At 39.0% G+C, this 21697-nt stretch overlaps 1 protein-coding gene, 1 long non-coding RNA gene and 1 pseudogene across 3 annotated transcripts; 2 read left to right on the top strand and 1 right to left on the bottom strand.

Moving 5' to 3' along the window:
- Window positions 1–5324: 5324 nt before the first annotated feature.
- LOC116200533 lies at window positions 5325–9768 on the top strand (annotated as a pseudogene).
- Window positions 9769–14932: 5164 nt separating this feature from the next.
- LOC116200783 (uncharacterized protein At4g22758-like) lies at window positions 14933–16285 on the bottom strand. The gene is made up of 2 exons (XM_031531685.1): window positions 15581–16285; window positions 14933–15377 (listed from the first exon to the last, which is right to left on the bottom strand). The coding sequence occupies exons 1-2, from the start codon at window positions 16011–16013 to the stop codon at window positions 15172–15174; spliced, it is 639 nt and encodes a 212-aa protein (XP_031387545.1). The 5' UTR covers window positions 16014–16285; the 3' UTR covers window positions 14933–15171.
- A 3198-nt stretch (window positions 16286–19483) lies between these two features.
- LOC116200786 lies at window positions 19484–20864 on the top strand. Of its 2 annotated transcripts, XR_004155737.1 has the most exons (3): window positions 19484–19715; window positions 19815–20051; window positions 20429–20864. It is a non-coding gene; the product is annotated as an uncharacterized LOC116200786 (long non-coding RNA). The 2 variants fall into 2 exon arrangements; XR_004155736.1 differs by lacking the exon at window positions 19484–19715 and having other exon boundaries at window positions 19722–20051.
- The last annotated feature ends 833 nt before the right edge of the window (window positions 20865–21697 follow it).

The following is a 21697-nucleotide window of genomic DNA, read 5'->3' on the forward strand; positions in this document are numbered from 1 at the left end:
ATCAACTGATACAAATGATTCGATCCCATTTTAAGACGTGCCTCGAACCCTGAACAGTCGAGGAGAAAAGCTTACGTCGAAGAACGTCAAACCACTAATCACTGTCGCTTCACACGAGGTGTCGCTGTCCTTCATGGTCAAGCCGACAAAGGCCCCTAATTTTTGCCTAGGCTGCAAGACGCGTGATGGCCAAGCGAGGTATTTTTATTTAACATTTCTCTCGTTAAAGATCACCCTTTACCACGGTCACCCAAGTTGGGATCCGGCTGCACTTCTCGGTTCCTCTAACTTTTGCCTATACCACCCTTTGTGAGTTTTCAGTCTAGCGAGGATTTTGATTTGAGCTCTCATTTTGCCACAATCCCCCTTTGAGGGGTTTTAGACCGTACTCCTTGTTCCCTAATTTTTGCCCAGGTCACCTCAAGGAGGTTTTCGACATAGCGAGAAAATGAGTCTCTTTCTCTCAAGAATATTTAGAAAATAGGAGAGGAGATTGGAAGCAAGTGTTGAACTTGGGAGTACAAAAGAAAGAAAGGAAACGAACGTGGAGTCGGAATATGCAAAAGGGAAGAGTAGAAGTGGTAGTGCCTGACGTGCACAAGTGGTAGTGCATGACGTATTCTTGTTGGCGTAGACTTGGCACAAGTGGTCGTGCTTAACGCAATTAAGTCTCCATGGTAGACCAGAAGTAATCCAGTCACATGAGCTTTTTAGCGAGCATGAGACCATTCATGTGGGGCCCACAACTCTCCTCGTGCACTTCTTCCATGAGGCATTGTGTCTATTCTTCGTCGACATACCAGAGTAATGTGGAGTCAAAAAACAGAGGTAGAGGGTTTTGCGGCTCGAGAAGTATTGTGCTGCGATCTGCCGGAGAGTCTTCTGATTGTGGCAATAGGTGAACGTTGGGTACTGATCGGTTTGTCGAAAATGCTTGATATCTTCGTTCCACGACTTCCCATCAGCAACATCAATCGAGTCACAATGGGCCAGCCCCTTAGTGATCTCAATCACCAGGGGCTTGATGAGATCTTCTTTGGTGATGCTCACCATCGAGGCAAGCGTTGCGAGTGCGTCTGCGAACTGGTTCTTGATACGCGACATGTATATGAACGAGACCCTCTCGAAGTTCTCCACTAACTCATCGAGATACTCATGGTATGGCACAAGCTTCGCGTCCTTTGTCTTTCATTGTCCGAGTGTTTGTAAGATTGTGAGCATTGAGTCACCGTACCCTTCTAGCTCCTTGATTTTGAAGTCAACGGCCGCTTGCAGGCCTACGATGCATGCTTCGTATTCGGCCACGTTATTAGTACAGGGAAAGTCAATATTCGCCGTGACGAGATAATTAAGCCCTTCTAGGGATATCAACACTGCATTGATCCCAGACTCAGTGAAATCGATAGCACCGTCAAAATACATTTTCCACGCGGGTTTGTCCTCCTTTTGGTTTACTTGGAGGATCCCCTCACCTAAAAAGTCAGAATCGATCGGGTTGTTGTCCTTGATCAAGAACTCCGCTAGATGGTCCACAACAGCTTGGTCCTTGATTGACGTGCGCGAGACATACTTGATTTCGTACTCTGTCAGCTAGCAGCACCACGTTGTTATATTCTTCATGGATGACTGGCTATCAAGTTGAAACCTCAGGGGATCCGTTTTCGATAGGAAGCGGATGGTGTGGTAGAGGGTGTATTATCGCTGCATCACCCACACCAGTGTACAACATATCTTCTTAATCTCTGGGTAGTTTGATTTCACATCGGTGAACTTCTTACATAAGTAATAAATTGTTGGCTTTGCGTGTGTAGACTCGTCCTCTTGCCCTAACATGCATCCCAAAGACTGCCGGTGTACTGTCAGGTAGAGAATGAGAGGACGACTTTGTGTAGACGGAAGTAACACCGATGGCCGAACCAAGTAGGCCATGATGGACTCGAAGGCTTTCTAACACTCGTTGTCCCAATCGATCGCTGCGTTTTTGCGGAGCATGGGAAGAGGGGTTGACATTTGTCGGTCAGGTTTGTAATGAAGCGCACTACATAGGTTAGCCGACCGAGGATGCTTCGCACCTTGCGTATGGTCAATGGTGGGGGCAATTGCATGATCGCCTTCACCTTGTCGAGGTCGACTTCGATGCCCCGTTCGCTTACTACAAGTCCTAGTAGCTTCCCCGACTTAGCGTTGAAGGTGCACTTTGCTAGATTAAGTCGGAGCTTGTACTTCTTGAGACGGTCGAACAGAAGCTTCAGGTTGACGAAATCTCTCAGGGTTGAATGTTTGTTTCTGGTTCCTTCCAATACTCTGGATCTCTTCTTATAGCCCAAGCATTGACAACTACTCTAGCTTTCCTGGGTATCTCGAACCCGTTAATCTCGCATCTTTCTGTAGACACCCTCGGAAGCAACAGGGGGGCGGGCACATGGAGCCTCAATGTCTCTTTTCGAACTGACTTCATGTACTGTAGTTTTTCTAAACCCTCTTCTCGGATTTCCCCTTGACTTTCGTCGAAAACCCATCTCACCTCAGCCTGTGCCTTCTCTAGGATCCTCAGCTACTTTATCATCTCTGCCATGGCCCAATCCAGCATGGCTGCAGACGATTCCCCGCCACCAGCAAAGAGATCCTTAGTTATTATAGAAAGAAACAAGGCACAAGTCAGCACTCAGCATAGTATACTATATATATCATATACTACTAGATCAAGAAGCACATAACGTTTTCGTTGTTGATGTTTCTTGTCGACATATTCAGACCATAATAGTATCTAATTAATGATCAAGAAGCACTCTTTTCCATCAATTGCATTTGTAAATGTAAAAAGTAAATTAGTAATGATGAGGAGGAATTAGCTAGCATCCTATCATATATAAATGAAAAATCATCGGAAAGGCCGGGGAGAGACGCGAGAGAGAGAGAGAGAGAGAGAGACTAACAAAGATCACTGCTTTGATGTTGCTCGTGCTAAGGCAAAATCCTTGATCATCACGCTTCTCGAATTTCAGAAGAACATCAATCGCATCCTGACGCAACGTACGCACAAAGAACTTGGAGAAAAACAACTTTGATTCCAACTGACGTAGTGAAATTAATTACACTCTGTTGATTCTACGAATACCAGGGAATAGGCATCAAACTCGAATCAAATTCGAAATTGGGCGAAAGAGTACGGTAGCTCTAACATTTTATTGATAATCCGAAAAATAACTGTCTTCAACCCTAGGGTTGTACAAAACTTAAATAGAATTAAAAACGCCTAAATTGCATAATAAACATAAATTTTTTCTAAAATTACAAAAACACCGTAATAACATTAAAATGCCTGTTTGAGGTCATAAACGATGAAATTTGCCTTAAATCTCATAATTTCATAGCCAAAGGCTGTGAGTTTTGCTCATGAGGCCGTTTTCCTTGACACAGGGCCGTCAGAACTTGTTTTTCTCCAGGTACCGACTTGCCGCTTCTTCTACCGCATCACATCCTCACTTGCTTCGCTTATCCGGTTTGTATTTTTTGCGGCCTCTCGATGCTTAGTGATGATATTCTTCAGTATAGTGTCAGTTTCTCGATGCATCCTCTCAAGTTTAGCTCTCGTTCCACCAATGGAGAGAAGGAAAGTAAATGAAGGAAAAATATCATCAAGTTTAAACCCATCTGCTAAATAAATGGCTTCCTGGGCCACTCCCAAGAATCTCTCGTGGGCTCTGCATGTCTTCCCAAAAGCTACCCTTGATATAGTGCTATAAGTCACTGCGAATAATTGTTGTGTTAGATTGATTGGCGATCCCGCTTTTGACGCAATCCACCCCATGAGCCTCAATGATTCTTCTTTTCTTAGCCACTGGAATGTTTGGGCCCTTTTTACACTGAATAGCTCTTGCATGCAAATCTTTCGAAGTTGCCTATAATACTCACCGTCCGGAGAGAAAGCAATGTCCGTGCAGTCGTAGAGCAGGATCTTTATGGCAAGAATGTCTGGCCTGGATGCAAAGTTAATGTCATGTGTTCTCGTCACCTATTTGGCAAGCTCGGGTGAAGAAACTACGACAGTGGAAACTTCCCCGAGCTGAAGATGCATCAATGGCCCATACTTCTTGGCCAAATCTCTTAGTGCACGCTGCGGGAGCGAACCAGCCATATGGTGCAAGCTCCCAATGATGGGTAGTTTCCATGGTCCAGGAGGAAGGTTCGGCTTTGAGTGATTCGGTCTGGTTCCTTGTCGTATCTTCTTGATCTGGACTCTAAAGATGTGAAGTAGGACGATGAGGACGGTAAATAGGAAAATAGAGGGGGGAGTGAGCTCCAGGAGTTGAGAGGCTCAGAAACAAAAGGTGATTGATTGATGTCCTGCCTCTAGTCTTTGCTTCTGAGTTGATGCTGACAACAATATCCGGAATCAACAATTTATAATCAAGTCAAACTTGTCGGCGTGGGGTTTGATATGAGGCAATCCATGTGGGCATTCCTAGAACTTACCCCGTTTGGTAAGGCTAATCCATATGGTTTAATAGGATTTTAGTTTCGGGTCCACCAGATCACAATGTTTGACGAAGTCAATTGCTGGACGCTCAAGCGAATAAGTTGGTGCATACTATTTATGGTAATTTAGATTCTACTTAAGATAGATTCCTATTGAAGTAATTCTCATACCTAACATGTTTGGTATTCAGCCAAACATGGAAATACAACGGACTGAAGGAATTCAAATTCAAATTCTCAATAATCCATATGGATTACCTCCTGCCAAATACCATTGTCTACCTATAAAAGTCCATTCAGGGCTGCTTTTTTGCATCGAAAAATAGCGATCAAGCCTCTTAATTTTGAACTACTGATAGCTCAGGAAATAGGAAGAAATTATGGCTGCTCAACTACCAGCCTCATCGGCTCTCAATTCGGTTCATGCTGGGCATGTTGAAAGGCGATCCGCAAATTTTCTGCCAAGCACATGGGGTGATCATTTCCTTAATCATGCTTCCGACCAGATGGTACAACATATGGTCCCGAAATTGATACATAGATATCCACCATCATTCTTATGCATTCTTATTAGTTAGGCTTCAAGATGGCATTAGTGGCATGAGCCAATGAGATATGTTCCATTGCGGAACGCTGGCCAAAGGAGAAATACGCTACGTCTTGCTTTTTTGTTCGATAGAAAAACATAAAATATTGGAGCAAGACCCAATCCATAATGAGGGGTACTATCACAATGTGATTATCGCACGTAAAATTCATGGAACTTCATAGAGATGACTTATAAGTGCTAAGACATCATTTTTTTTTACTTAATCTCGAGAGTGACATCAGTTTATTCATTGCAGATGAACCAAAATGACGTAGAGCAACAATTTCAGAGATTGAAGGTGGAGGTAAAGAGAATGCTGGATGTGGACAGTGGCCTCATAGAAAAGTTAGTTCTCATCGATCAGATTCAACGTTTAGGAATTGCTTATTTGTTCGAGAGGGAGATCGAAGAAGCTCTCGGACAGATTCACAGAGTGTAATTCGAGTGCCGTGCGAAAGACTACGGTGATCACGAACTTTACACCACAGCTCTTTTATTCCGGTTGCTCCGACAACAAGGTTACAGAATTTCATGTGGTATGTACAGATCTATATATATATATATATATGTGAGTGTGTGTGTGTGTTACGAGAAGGTGGCCACAAAATAACAATATTATAATAGTACATAATACATACATCCCTATAAGTTTCGACCACAAAAACAGAAAGTACATATATCTGTAATGACTTGCACATTCGATGGATGCAGAGGTCTTTGACAAGTTCAAGGACATGAGCAGAGGTGGTTTCAAGGAGTCCATCGTTACCGACAGGAGAGGACTACTGTGCCTGTACGAGGCAAGCCATCTCAGGGTCCATGGGGAGGATCTTCTCGAGGAAGCTCTCACCTTCACCCCGCACTCATCTTGAAAGATTCATCGAGGAATATTGCAACGTCGGCGATGCTCGGAATAGGAATGAGCCTTTGCTAGCAGCTCAAGTGGGCCATGCCCTGAAGCAGTGTCTTCGGAAAGGGTTGACGAGGTTAGAGGCAAGACATTACATCTCAGTATACGGGCAAGAAGACTCTCACAGTGAAGTTCTATTGACTTTGGCTAAGTTAGACTTCAACTTGCTGCAGAAACTACCCCAGAAGGAACTCAACGACATCTTAAGGTAATTATAATATATGCATAACAATGACAATTATTACTTGTATCCAATCATCATGTTTTTGGATCCCCGTTTACAATTTTTTTGCATCATCTAGCTAGAAATAATCGAATAGACTGACGTCACGCCATTTTCACAAAGGTGATGGAAATGGCTGGATGTTGGAAGAAAGTTGCCTTTTGTAAGAGACAGGGCCGTGAAGTGCTACTTCTGGATATTAGGTGATAGGCTCACGAACCAGAAATTGACAAGAAAGAAAGGTGGAGGGTAGAACCAACAAAACTCACTCGATAAGATGACTCGCCACGAGTAAGAAAAGTCGGGTTGATTCGCCACGCTCAAGGAAGAGCGATAAGAATCGGGGTTTTCGCCACTAAATAAGGAACTTGTTTAGATAAGAAAGAGAAGAAACGCTCTAAGCAATTTCATTCAAATATTCATCAAAGTCTGTCTTCTTCTCTTACAATAGGTGCATATTTATATAGAGAGAATACACCTCCATTGACTCTAGAATAGGAAACTGACACCTAATATTATAGGAAACTGATATCTGATATCTTCTAGATTACTTTCCTAAAATAGAGTAATGCAATAATCTGAAATAGGAAACTTAAGATTGCTGACTCAAGCTAATATAGGAAATAATATCTAATTAAGGGAAACTATATCATAGCAATATAGAAAATTCGAATACATGTTGGGCTGCAATCCGAAGCACATCATCCCCTCTCGGTTGGAAAAAGACGCGTCCTCGAGTCTTCTTCAATCTTCTCCCGGTCTTGATTTGTGCGTTTCACTGCTTCTTAACTTGCCACTTCAACAACATCTTTTCTTTGAGAACTCTTTCCAGTAATTCTTCATAAATTGACTGCTTTGTTTTTCCACGCCAGCCAACTCGTTGCCTGAACTGTTGCTTCCTCGGTGGAGTCGTATATGCTTTAGCAAATTTTGCCTCGATTGGATGAAACACCATCGATGAATCTTCAATAGCAATTACTTCCTGAGGTTCCACTTGGCCTGGGTCTAAAAACAGTTCAGCCTGGACTTTCTCTTCAAAGTTTGAAATTAGTTCCTCTCGAAAAATCTTGTCAATGGCTAAATCCTTCTCGACCAGAACATTATTATCTTGTGACGCTTGATCTGCTTCATTCTTGGACTCCACTTTTTCTTCTTTAAATTGGTCACCCTTCATTGAAGCATCTTCAAGCTGTACTTTTTCCTCAACATCAACAATCGTCATAGGAAAAGCATTTGTTTTTCCATGCTTAAGAGGATAGGTAGACTTCATGCAACCGTCTTCAGATTCATAGAGGTGTTCTTCGTATTCTAAAGGAAAAAATCTGACCTTCAAGAGTTGTTTCATGTGCCTCCACGTAAATACCAGATTCCTTCCATCTTGAAGACGATTATTTTCCAATTTCTCCCACCAAGTAGACGCTTTGCCCCTTAACCGATAAACAACTCTAACAACTCGACTTCCATCATCAGGGATGCTGTAGTAGTCGAAGAATCGGTCCACATCCGAAATCCACGCCAAGTATTCCTCAGCGCTCATGCTTCCGTTGAAAGTCGGAATTCCCTTTGGGGGATAATCCTTATGTACCCATTGGTGTCTTCTTATTCCACCGGAACTCTCGAGGGCTTGGATAGCTCGCTCAAGCCGTGCTACACTCTCTTCTGTTCGTTGGAATATGGGGAGCAGGTCTTGGTCGAAGGTAAACCCTCTTGGAACTCGTTCTGGGTGGTCTTTAGCCATTATCTCCGCATATTTAGCAAATCCACTCAATCACACGTGTTTCACTCGGCCAACAAGGATAGAACCTTCGCTCTAATACCAAATAATAGGCTCACGAACCAGAAATTGACAAGAAAGAAAGGTGGAGGGTAGAACCAACAAAACTCACTCGATAAGATGACTCGCCACGAGTAAGAAAAGTCGGGTTGATTCGCCACGCTCAAGGAAGAGCGATAAGAATCGGGGTTTTCGCCACTAAACAAGGAACTTGTTTAGATAAGAAAGAGAAGAAACGCTCTAAGTAATTTCATTCAAATATTCATCAAATTCTGTCTTCTTCTCTTACAATAGGTGCATATTTATATAGAGAGAATACACTTCCATTGACTCTAGAATAGGAAACTGACACCTAATAATATAGGAAACTGATATCTGATATCTTCTAGATTACTTTCCTAAAATAGAGTAATGCAATAATCTGAAATAGGAAACTTAAGATTGCTGACTCAAGCTAATATAGAAAATAATATCTAATTAAGGGAAACTATATCATAGCAATATAGGAAACTCAATATCTAATTAAGCTAAATTCTTATTTTTGAGTCTTCTAGAATGAGTGTCTGGACCCGAAAATTCGAATACATGTTGGGCTGCAATCCGAAGCACATCATTAGGTGTATACTTCGAGCCACAATATTCAAGTGCTCGGGACATACTTACAAAGGTTATCTTATTGACTTCAATCATGGACGACATATACGATGCCTACGGTACACCCGAAGAGCTGAATCTCTTGACTGATTCAATTGAAAGGTAATTCAATAAGCCAAAGTAAAATAAAGAAAATTGAATCCTCATATCATCGATGTTTTTAAGCTGATATTTTATATACTCTTTTTACGGTTTAACTTTTTTTATTTAATTTCCAGGTGGCAAAGAGGGGTGATAGGTCAACTGCCGGAATACATGCAAGTTTTCTATAATGCATTGTTAGATATCTTTGATGAAATTGAGGAAAAGTTGATCGATGAGGAAGGAAAATCTGATCGCCTCTTTTACACTAAAGAAGCAGTAAGTCTCCAATATCAAACAATTAAATTTATCTTCATAAAATATGGAAAATTTAAATACAAGTACGTTGTGATTTACCATAGAAGTCGAGTATTCACAAAGTATCGACAATTATGCGGTAACATGTATAGTTGATTATGAATGACTAATTATGACAATCTAACATTGTGGATGATCCCTCCTCTTTCAGATAAAAATGCAAGCTAGGGCATACTTCGATGAGTCCAAATGGCTGAACCAGCCGCAGATCCCCACCATGGAAGACTACATGTCCGTGGCGTTGATAACATCAGGATATATCATGCCTTCGAATGGTCACTCAGTAACCCTAATAAATTCATCATGGCTTCAATGATCATCGGCCGTCTGACTGACGACATCGCTACTCACAAGGTGCGTGACATGCTTAGTATATATGCATATGCGTAGGCAAAATTTTTTTAGTAAACTAATGCGTCTAAATGTTGCACTACCACATATAGTTTGAGCAAGAACGAGGTCACGTAGCTTCTGCGGTGGAATGCTTCATGAAGCAACAATGCGTGACTGAAAAACTGGCAAAGGAAGAACCGTGGAAGGAGGTCGACGATGCCTGGAAGGACATCAATGAAGGGTGCCTTCATCCGCACCCAGTCCCGGAGCCCTTTCTCACTCGAGTCCTCAATCTCAGCCGAGTAATAGATGTGGTTTACAAAGACAACAAAGATCGTTATACGCACCCTAATCTTGAGCTGAAACAGTTCGTGGCTTCACTCCGTGTCGATCCAGTCCCATTATGACCAAATTATATATGTGCTGTTATGGGATAAAGCTTTTGCCAATGCCTAAGAATTGAAGATACGTGGCTGATGTGGTAGAAGTAACAGCAAATCGGTACAAGGAGAAAAATAGGTTATGATGACTCTATCTCAAGGGAAACGGCCTCCGGAACAAAACTCACTGCTTTGCTGTGATTTTTCGATATTTAAAGCAAATTCCATTGTTTAGGGCCTCAAACAGGTAATTTTATGTTATTATGGTGTTTTTGCAATTTTAGGAAAGTTTATGTTATTATGGCGTTTTTAAAACCTATTTAAGCTTTGTACAACTCTAGGGTTGGAGATGGTTATTTTTTCGGATTATTAATAAAGTTATGAAGTTACTGTGCTTTTTCTCCCAATCTCGGATTTGACTCGAGTTTGATACCTATTTCTTGGTATTCATAGAATTAACAGGTGATAAAAGGTTATTATCTGGTATTCGTGCACGAATCAACTGATCACAATTAGTTCCGCTACGTCGGTGGTTATGCAACATTACAGTTCAAATCAAATAAGATAGTCAATTTCGTACTTATCTCTACACGTAATAATCTTTTCTTTAAATAAAGTCAAATTATGGGCCGTTATTTCTCGCATTCGTTTTTTCCAATATGCTGAGGTCATACAATTAAGTTTTTGTAATCCAATTGGATTTTAGTATTTCAGGCATATGCGCCGAAACCCAACAAAGAAAATTAAAGAAGGAACCAAGTGAGTTGGTTCAAGTTAGGGGTGTGCGTTGGTTCAAGTTAGGGGTGTGCGAATCCGGGTACTCTGCTTTTTCACGATACCCAAATCCTACCCTGTAAGGAAAAAGTTTCAATATTTTGAAACCGACCCTTACCCCTGTTGGGTTCTGGAACCGGAGTCTATCTGGAACCTATATTATACCACAAGTTTCGAATACTCTGTTGAAATCTATAAATTTTTTGTCTCGTTAAATAAAACCTAAAATGTCTCAGATTTGCTGGAGACCTTGCAACTCCCTTTCCCACATTCCATTCCTTTGCACAAATCCTCTGCGTAGGAGACATGAGTAACCCGGCATGGAAAGGGAGGAAAAAAACGGCAATCAGATGAAAAATCAATGGAAATGACAACATTTCAGCAATCCCCAACAACATCTTGGGTACCCACAAAAAATCACTAGCAACCCATCTAAAGAGCTCAAAACCTTGCCCAATCTCTAAGAGACATCTATTTTGCAATAGAAGCAAAAGGGTTTCCACTGGAAATGAAATCACGGAAGATTTGAGCAGGAACCTGGTAAAGGTGAGAGGAGGGGGGACAAGAAATTCCCCACTGAAGGAGGTAGAGGTTGAGGAAGAACAGTAGCTAATAGGACAAAAAACAACAGATCCTTCGAGGCCGCCATGTTCGTACCTGTTATCAAAGTGTCTGGAAAAGTTAAGTAAAACAAAGGAGCTGGGGAAGAGGATGACAACGCGAGTGGGAGCGTTACTAGAACAGAGAGAACGATAGGGGTTAGATTTGGTAACTTTGGTTTCAGATTTTTTTTTTAAAAAAAAAATTAGTGACTATTATCCGAGTCCGGGTATTAGTTCCGGTTCCGATTCTAAATACCCTATATGCAAGAATCGAAATCGGAATCGGTTTTCACCGGTTCCTTATTTTAATACTTGAAATCTACCCTATTTTCAATACAAGTTAGCCGGACCCTACCCTGATGGGTAGGTTCTGACAAGTTCTAAGTATATCCGGTATCCGTGCACACCCCTAGTTCAAGCGATTCCCCGCTTATTTCCTTTAAATAAAGTCTCGAGTGTGAGTCTTGTGAATGGAGAATATCCATATTGGGAGAACTTTATCCTTTAATGGGTCGACCCAACTCAACTATATTAGTCGGGCCCCACTGGCCTTCCGAATAATAGGGTGCAAACTGAAAATTTAAAGAATTAGATCCTCACAACTCGAACGGAAGAGAGAAGGTTTGATTCACGAGGCAATCTGCACACATATTGTCTCTTTTAAATACTAGTAGAAATATATGTGCGTTGCATGTGAAAAATTATTTTATCATGTCGTAATACATACTATTAAAACAAGGTACAGTCTTGCGTATTGCATGGCGAGTAGAAAAATTAATGAAATATATTTATTTGATATATATGGAGAAATAATTTAAACTACGAGATCCTGTTATTTTTTAAGAATAAAAATTTTTAATATCTATTGAAAGAATTAGAAAAAACTTTCTAGTTTTATAGAAAACTAGGTGAATGCCAGCGCAATGCGCGGGCGCTCAGCTTTCCGGTGTTTCCATTTCATCATTTATCATTTATATACTAAGGAAATTTTTATATTCTCTTATCTAGATTGTTCTAATTGAATATATCCATCATATTTTTAATTTAGTTATTAAGAAAATAATTATATAATGCGGTGTAAACTGATAAAAGGAATAATTATATAAAATGGTGTAAACTGATATAGTGGAAGTACATAATAAGAAGGTTTTTTTAGTGTGCATACACAGGAGGTTCATTAGCTACATACATACATATATGTATATTATATATAATCATTCATATGCATTCTTTGGTCTCCGGTGAGTGAAGACTTGGTTATTTTGTTATTACATATATATATATATATATACACACACACACATAGATCTGGCATATATTAAGTAAGAAATATATTGCAACATTAGAATACTTAATTAGATCAAGTGCAATTTTAGAACATAAATATATGGAATTTTTTTCCCTTGTTTTTATCAAAAAATGATTTTAAATATATATATTTGGTATATTTAGTTTCCATTATTTGGTAAATATATATTTTATCTTGAAAATATTGAATTTTAAGATCGTAGGAATCTGCTGGTATATCTGTATTTTCTTGAGTTAGATTTCAATGGTTTATTATTAAGGCAAATGTGTATGAAAATTGGGTAAATTACGTTGAATATATTCATGATAAACCGTGTATGGCTACAGAAATAGTGACAGTATATACTTACTGGTAAATAAAAAATAAATTTAATCAATGTATAATTTAAAATATGTTATCACTCGAGATTGTTTTGTCTATATTTGAATTTATCTTTTTGCTTAGTCAAACTTGAACTTGCATTAAAATTCATTCTAGAAATCAATGTTCAGTCAAGAAAATGAAAATTTTGGAGAAGATTATTAAAGAAAATCAAAATATTAAAGCGATTAGTTTGAAATTTGCACTAAAAAATTTATTCTATGAATCAAAACTCAACCAAGGAATAAAAATAAATAAACAAAACTACTGAATTCGAAGTTCGTGGAGGATTCTTTTCGGTGAATTTCCACATACGTAAAACAGTTAAATGGCATAATATTTCCATGAAATTATATAGACATTAGTACACACAAGAAGGCAATAAATCAAATTTCCAATTTTTTATTCAAATTAAAGCACATAAAAGCGGCTGACAGTAATGGGACGAACCATTGTTCTAATTGGAATAATCAAGGCATCCATCCGGTGAAGTATATACTGGTGACTGAAAATTTCGATGGAGTGTAAAGTTATTGAAAATGCTTCGAATCTATGGAAGTTGAAGGAATATAAAAGAATTTGTTAAAGTAGTAATTGCTTACGGCTTTTTGCTATCTCCAAGCAAGGTTAACGGGAAGAGATACTTATCTCTGCTCACGTTGCACTTAAGATTATTGTGTTCCCCCTAAAAATCGACATGCCATACCTTAGATTACTTATCCACTCCATTCATGGGAAGTGATACTTATCTCTGCTCACGTTACACTTCAGATTATTGTTTCTCCTCTAAAAATCGACATGCCATATCTGAGATTACTTGTCCACTCCATTCGTGCTATATATATACACAGACACGTTGATTTATCACACGCACTATTGTTGGGGATATATTAATTCTTATTAAATATGGAAACGGTATATATGCACACATTGATATATGTGAATATATTTTTATTTTATATATTGCACATTGTATATATAATGCATATAGTCTACTACATAATTTGTTCCCTTTATATACAATGTTGGGTTATATGCATAAAATCTATATATTCTACTGCATAATTAGTTATAAAAGAATATAAAAAAAATTTCTTAATACATAAGTAATGTTATGGCAAAGTGAGAGAGTTTCGTTTCTTAGTTTCGATGATGTAGCAGCGTGAAATTTCGGCTCATGCTTTGTTTATATATATATATATATATTATATTTTCAGGGTAGTAAAAGCTATACTATATTCATCAAGCGTGTTGTATCATTTCCATATACAAACTGATGCTCAATTGATCTCTTCGCAAAATAATAATAATAATAATAATAATAATAATAATAATAATAATAATAATAGTAATAATAATAATAATAATAATAATAATAATAGTATTAGTAATACTAATACTAATAATAATAATAATACTAATAATAATAATAATAATAATAATAATAATAAATGAAAGTCTGTCCCGTCCAGATGAGGTTTTCTCATTCGTGATGCCGCCCACTATAGCAGTAAGTTAAGAAAAATCAGTTCACTGGATCCATCATATCAAACCAGTGTTGCGCTATCACAATTACACGTTTATTTCTCCTTAGCCCTTTCTTGACCACATTCAATCGAGCCCTACTGCATAAATCAATTCAAACGAGTACTAGCGCAGACAATCTTCAACAATCCAATTTTAAAATGTAAATTCGAGAAACTGATGATTAAGCCAATTTACTATATCAGTATGTTGTAGGAGGGACATTCTCCATTAGAGAGAAATCATAAAAGGTGAACCTTAATCCCTAACGTGATTACTACTTGTAAGAGAGAAGATGTCAGCTGAGAGAGTTTTTTATTTTTATTTTTATACATATGAGTTGCTTCAAACTAAAAGGGATAGATAGAAAAGAGATATTAAGGAGTTTAATGGACGAAATCTTATCAAGAATTTCTTGATCTTGATCTCAGATTGAGAATGATGCTGGGGCCCCGAAGTCGATTTATTGTTGTGAGGGTGTTTATACCACTGGGGAAATGTATATAATATATTGCCAATAAGAGTGAAGGAAACACATGGACCCAATTCATAAAATTAATTAGATTGGATAGAATACGGGCCCCATAACGGAAGAGTTTTTTTTTTTTTGGCACAATAAATAATTACATTTGTATTTATACACATAAATGCAACAATACACCAGATTTTCCATTTTTACTTAATCCGATTCTACTGAATTAGTTGGAGCCTAATTAAACTTTTCGAATGTCTACGTTCACACCGAAAAAAAGAAGGCCAACCCAGATGTGGATATAAGCTTCTCATAGAGTTGGGCACGCAGCTAAATTCTCCTTGACAAGAGATAAGACTAAAAACAAAAATTTTAATAATTACACAAAATTACAGCAAGAAGTCCATCAATCTGAGCCATTCAAAGCAGCTCCCAGCAGCTATCTCGGCCTCCTGAGAGCAAGTAGCGGCCGAGGATGACGCGGCGACAGTGTCACTAGAGCGGCCTTCACCGGCCAACACCGTGTTCGGTTTCTTCAGACAGACAAAGAAGTTCCTCGAGCCTAATTCCATCAGCTTCTCCTCCCTATCTAAACCTTACCAAGTTAAAACGAAACCGAACATCAGTCAAGACTAGTCATAGGCGACAACACAGATGAATAATAAATTGGGATAAGAACTATACAAATTTGGACATTATTCAATGAGGTGGGATGTAGTATTTTAGCCAGGATTAGTTTCATAATTGGACAAAAAAAAATGTGAAATCGTTAACTAGGAGAAATTAAACGGCTTTTACTTTCTAAGCTGAACTGTGAGAAATGGAGGTCGAAGCATGTTGGATCTGCCGTCACCAGCACCGGCCGTCGCCCTTTCTTCACGTACCCCCTCACTGCAGCCGAGATGAGATCCTCGACTGTCTCTTCCGGCCTCATGACCACCTGTTCGGCACCAACGCTGCCACTTATGGTCGCGTTAAGGAGCAGCTTGGTCAAACGCGGCCTCTGCTCATCCTTCACCCCATGGGGCGCCATCTTGCCCAATCCGCCGTGAGCCAACACCAAGTTGGGCACCGTCCTCGGCCGCTGCAACTGCTTCCCCTCCGCTGCTTCCTCGGCTGCCCACATCATCGTGCGCCCATGAAACGACGACGCTTTCTCCATGACCAAGCTCCCTCTCCGGGTCCTATCATTATTCCCTCGTGATCCCTTCCGATGCTTGGAGGTCGGCATCGTGGAAATCGGGGTGGAAACTGGAAAGTAGCTAGCTCCTTCTTGTTGTTTTGTGGTTCGCTTCGCGGTTTCTACGATTCCCGGCAATTATCTCAGGCGACGGTAGCGGAAGAATCTCAGGCGGGGAAAACCGAGAGCTTGGCAGGAGCTTCGCCTCTCGGCTTTCCTATCACCGGAAGCGACCATAACCCGGGAACCGTAAATAATTAAAGACGAACCAATCAGAGGGAGTTCTTTTGCGGTGAAATTAATAATGGCGTACGAGGAACCAAAGGCCCTGCGCTTTATGTAGAGGGAGGGACACAACTCCAAATCATTGAGATTCTCTGTTCATCATTACCGGCGACATCCGGTGGCGGTCGAGGAAGCTGACGTGACGTGAGCTGAAGAAGACTGGCTATTGGCCGGTGAGACGTCGGGATCTGATTGGTCCGACTGGACACGTGGCGTCATGGGTGTGGTGGGGGCTTGGATTCACGAGCAGGTGCGAGTCACGTGAGCGCTGAGTGGGTCCATATGGGGCCCACGTCCACGTCAAGAACCGAACATAACGAAAACACCATGCTCTTGACTTGTAAGAAAGCCACCCGCTGGGAGCCACGACAACAAACGGCTGGGACCGTGAGAATAAATAGAATATACCCATGTCATTATTGAATAATACATGAAATTTTCATTACTTTCGAGAAAGAGCAAAGAAAAAAAAATCTCAATCTCTTTTGTTGGCAACCTTTGATGAACATCTATCTGTGTCAATTAGATCACAATCATGATTGGCTGATTGCCATTCATCGACCAAATTAATTAATGAAGAAATGATCTGGAGCAAAAAAGAAATTAGTCTCAATAATAAAAATGAAACCTAAATCTTGCCGTCAAGGTGGATGCTATTTAACATGAAAACTTCCTTTTCTCATTCTCCTGATTTTTCAGTTCACCGTCAAATATGAATCGATCGGAATATGCAGCATTTTAAATTCAAAATCGTCAAGTTTTATCCAATCTGGTGGGATGAGGCACGAAAGTAGAACAGGACAAGGTAGGGTAGGAATAGCACCACCTGCCATATATAGTTGCCAACTTGTCTGCTTTCATCATCATACATTTTTGCCACAAGTCGTAATTGAAAGAAATTAATTTAACTTCATCCTCATGGCGTTGAAAATTCTCTGTCTTTTAACCGAACCATCACTTAAATTTTAGGAACGATTAATTGGATCATCAACATCATAAGGGTGAATAGGGTCTATTAAGTATTGATCCAGTGGTTTGAGATTTTTCGAGAGGGTCCGACTCGTAATAGAAGGTTAGTCCGATAATGATTGTCGCAGAAATAATGGATGGATGGTGCCCCATCATGTGGTAATAAGGACACGGCCACTTGCCAGTACGATGTATCCTCCTCCTAGTAAACAGCAACTGATATCCGGGCAATTCTGACTTCAAAATCAAGAATATTAAATTCACAAAGCGATAAGGAAAATCAAAATTTGAAAAAAAAAAAAAACAAGAAGAAAAGACTTTATACGTACGTCTTGAAAGTCATGTATTTAATTTTTTTGTATCGAATCTCCAAAGACCTAACAAACCGGTAAGTGCTTTTTCTTTTTGAAAAATTATCACTAGATACCAATTTATAAAAGTATGGCATTGTCTCTCCGTATCTTGTCAAGAATTTCTTCTTTATCATATCTCACCACGTCATATAAGAAAGCATTTATTAGATTGCAATAGATGGATAAATAAACTTATAAACACATATATGGTTTGTAGTCATGAACTTAAATAATGAATGAATATATAGTTTTATTGGTGCATTCTTGCCACGTTATTGTGATGAATGAAACATTTAAAATTAATTTTCTACAGCTTTTATCATTTGCTTCTCATGAATTGTTTGGTTGAGGGATCAGATAGAAAACTAATCGGAAAGGGCTCAGATACAATAGTATACTAGTACATTTTGAACGAATTTTCAGAATGATGCAAAATTAAATTTACATGAACATATGTTATTAAGTACTGGCTATCTGGTATAGCTTTCAAGTTCATATACTTAAGCCAATTTGGAGCGGTCGTTTTCTCTTTGTTGACGTGCTTCAATTATTACATATGAATTGCACCAAGAAGGAGAAAAGTGACAGCGATAATACATTTGCCATTATGTCATGGCTGCGAGTCCTCTCATTCACTCATTCCTTCTTTTTCCTCACCGTGACCCGATCAGTTTGCTCAGCTCGGTCCTTGATTAGTACCATATTTCCGGACCGGACAAGTCAAAGATAAACCATCCATACGTCGCTTTGTTTGATTTTACAATCACGTTTTTAAAATTTTAATTCTAACTTTAACTCTACTCACTACATAACAAAAATCAACAACACAATTATTACTTTTTCTTTTTTCTTTAATTTTTTAATCATTCAATTCAATTTTTAATATTAAATTCTCTCAACTATCCATTACTTTTTTCATAATTCAACAACACAATCAATACTTTTTCTCAACTATTCATTACTTTTTCACATTTTTTCTCATAATTCCACAATACAATCATTACAACCCAATTAAAATCAAAACTCAACTCTACTTAACTCTAAAACCAAACACACCAAAATGTCGACGAAATTCACATAAATAGATTCTTATTATAATTCTTAAATTTTTTTGTCTAGATTTTCTCTCCAACCTTCCACGTGGCGACAAAGAACTGTATTAAAGAATGATTATTATATGGTTAATGAAAGTTATCCCGTCACAAGATTAATTATTAGATCCTTCTTACAGTTGTTTCGATCTTAACGGAGATAATTTGGCAAAAAAAAATTTAAAATAATAACGAATGGGAAGAGTTTAGCGGCATTATTTGTTTAGGCTGTTTTGTCAGTTGTGCATGACCTTTTTGTCTGTTTCTATAAAGTTGGGGGTTACGTGGCTATTTTGATAGGATTAATTGAAAGCAGTCTTCCTTTAATTAATAACTTTTGCGTCGGCGTGCGTCTCTTGTTGAGATGCACCCAAATATTCGATCAGTAATTGCTTATTCTAATCGGTAAACCCATAATCATTCTGTTTGTTAGTGTATTATTGAGCAGAGGGAAACTCGCGGTTGGAAAGGTTCCATGATAGTGATTGTGATTATACGCATTGTTATGACTAAACTTGTAGTTGAAAAGGAATCGATAAGAGTTGATTTAAGCTTGAAAAAAAAAACTCTATAATATGTACACTACAAAAAAGGGACTTTGGGCAATCATTTATCGCCAATCCATCAAAATGGGTCACCAAAAGTCTTACGGAATGGGTTTGGGGCGACCCAAAAAATTGGATTGCCCAAGATAAGGCTTTCGCCCGCCATCTCTAATGGATCAACAAACAATGGTCATCGCAAGCTAGTCTATGCCGACCCACAGAAAAAGGGTCATCATAAGTATAATTTTTCGCGACCCAAATTAAGGGCGATAGAAGTTAGTTGTCATAGGTGCAATATATTCCGACCCAAAAAAATAGTCACCTCAGGCGAGTTTTTACCCGACTCAAATTTTTGGGTCAACTAAGCGAGGTCTATGACGATCCATAATGGATTGGCCTAGACATCTCAAAGCCAACTCATCTTTTTGGGCCACCTTAGATTGGACTTTCGGCGCCAAAACGAAAATTTCAAAACTTAGAATTTGAGAATTTTAATTTGAAAGTAATATGGTGTGTTGCTCTCTATGTTTTTCTCCCTTTGAAATCCCACTTCACTTCAAATTTCTCTCTCATTCTTTCTTCCAACTTTAAAATCCTATCCCTTTGCAGGAGGTAGCAGCAAGAAGCAACAGGTCGCAGCAGACCATCAAGAACATGATCGAGGACGATTGAGCGAACATCATCATCCCCCTCCCATATGTCTCAGGCAAGATACTCCCCAAAGTTATCAAGTACTGCAATAAGTGCGTCGAGTCCGCACTACCGCCAACACCGAGGGCGACAAGACTGCTGAACTTCTCTCTCTATATATCGCCAGAGCTTCACAATTTCATGACTCTTATGCTGGTATCTCTCTCTCTATGCTGAGTCCTAAGCCAAATCCATGTCGAAGTTCTTCAAAGTCAAAATCTTCCATTTGCGTCTAATCTAATGGGAGTTGTTGCTATGTAACTCGAGCAGATGTGCTCGATGAAGCACGCCAACTGTTTGATGATATGCCACAAAAAAACTTGTTATGCCAATGCCATTGGATTATTACTTCTAATTACTTATACATTTATTTTCACTGTATGGGGAATCAGGACATGCTTCCATATGTTTTTTACTTTGAATGTTTATTGTTTAATATTTGGTCATGTAATGATAATCTATTCTTTTGTGGTGTCTCATGATGTAATGATGTAATAATAGTTTTCATTGTTTGGATATTTTCGATTTGCCAGATTTTTCATGTACCATGTGGAAATGATTTGCAGAGTGATGACTCACCAAGCAAGGAAGATTATCCATCTGATAGTGCTGAGCAAGCCCTCTAACATTCTCGGATTATTCAATCACAATAATGTTAACAAATACTCGATTCATCCATTTGTTACTTACTGTAGGGAAAAAGAGTTGTGAAAAGTGTTGATCATGAAGCCACAAGTGAAGTGAAGAAAGTGGATGTTACTCACATTTGTGAGAGGCTTAATGGTGGATGCACAATGATGTTATTCATGCATGAGTAGAAGTGAACTTTATTATTGTTGAATTGAATTTTTATTGTATGTGTATACATTGACCTTGTTGGCTCTTGTTAGAATTCATAAATTATTATGTAATACTGCATTGATCATAATTGGATAAGAGTTGTTAAGTTGATTCATGTATAATTATATTTGTCCATATTGCAATTTAGTGTTAGCTTGTTAACATAATCTGAATGTTAATTTGCCTGAGCTTCTTGTCATACAGTGATTAGGTAACCTGCTGATAGTGCACCCATGGGATTTATCCTCGTGAACTGACAATGGGTTAATAACATGCGGTCAGTAGACGAGCTATGTACATATGTAATATGCCTGGGCTGACCCAAAACTTTGGTCGACCAAACCATGGTTTTGCCAAACCAAATTGGATCGGCCCAGTTCTCATTGGCCGATCCAAAATTTTGGGTCAGCCAAACCGTGGCTTTGTCGACCCAAATCGAGTTGGCCCAAGTGCGCTTTAGCCGACCAATACTTCCCGACCCATTTTTTGGGTCACCTTTGGTCGAGTCTATGGCGACCCTTTTTTGAATAGGTCATTGGACCTATCCCGATTGTACTTGAGGCAATCCTTTTAGTTGGGTCGGGATACCTAGGGCGTCCACCCAAATAGGTCGCCCCAGGTCCCCTCTTTTGTAGTGGTATATGTGTGTGTGTGTATATATGTATACAAATTTAGATTAGCGATGTAATAATCTTAACAGATTTAGATTAGCAATGTAATACAAACAGCCTTCACACTCTCCACTCAAGTTCAAATCCCTTTGATGCCACCTACATGGCTTGTGGCTGGTTTACCTGTATCATAGGATTGTTGCCGTTCAAGTGGACTGAGGGCGAAAGAAATCTGAGCACCTTCTCCATATTAAAAATATATATGCATACATTTATGAATAATTAAACATGATATATCCATGCCATTTTCAAATACAATATATATTTCTTCTTTTTCTTATTACTAAGGAA

The sequence above is a fragment of the Punica granatum genome, chromosome 3 (assembly GCF_007655135.1).
Source record: "Punica granatum isolate Tunisia-2019 chromosome 3, ASM765513v2, whole genome shotgun sequence".
NCBI lineage: Eukaryota > Viridiplantae > Streptophyta > Magnoliopsida > Myrtales > Lythraceae > Punica > Punica granatum.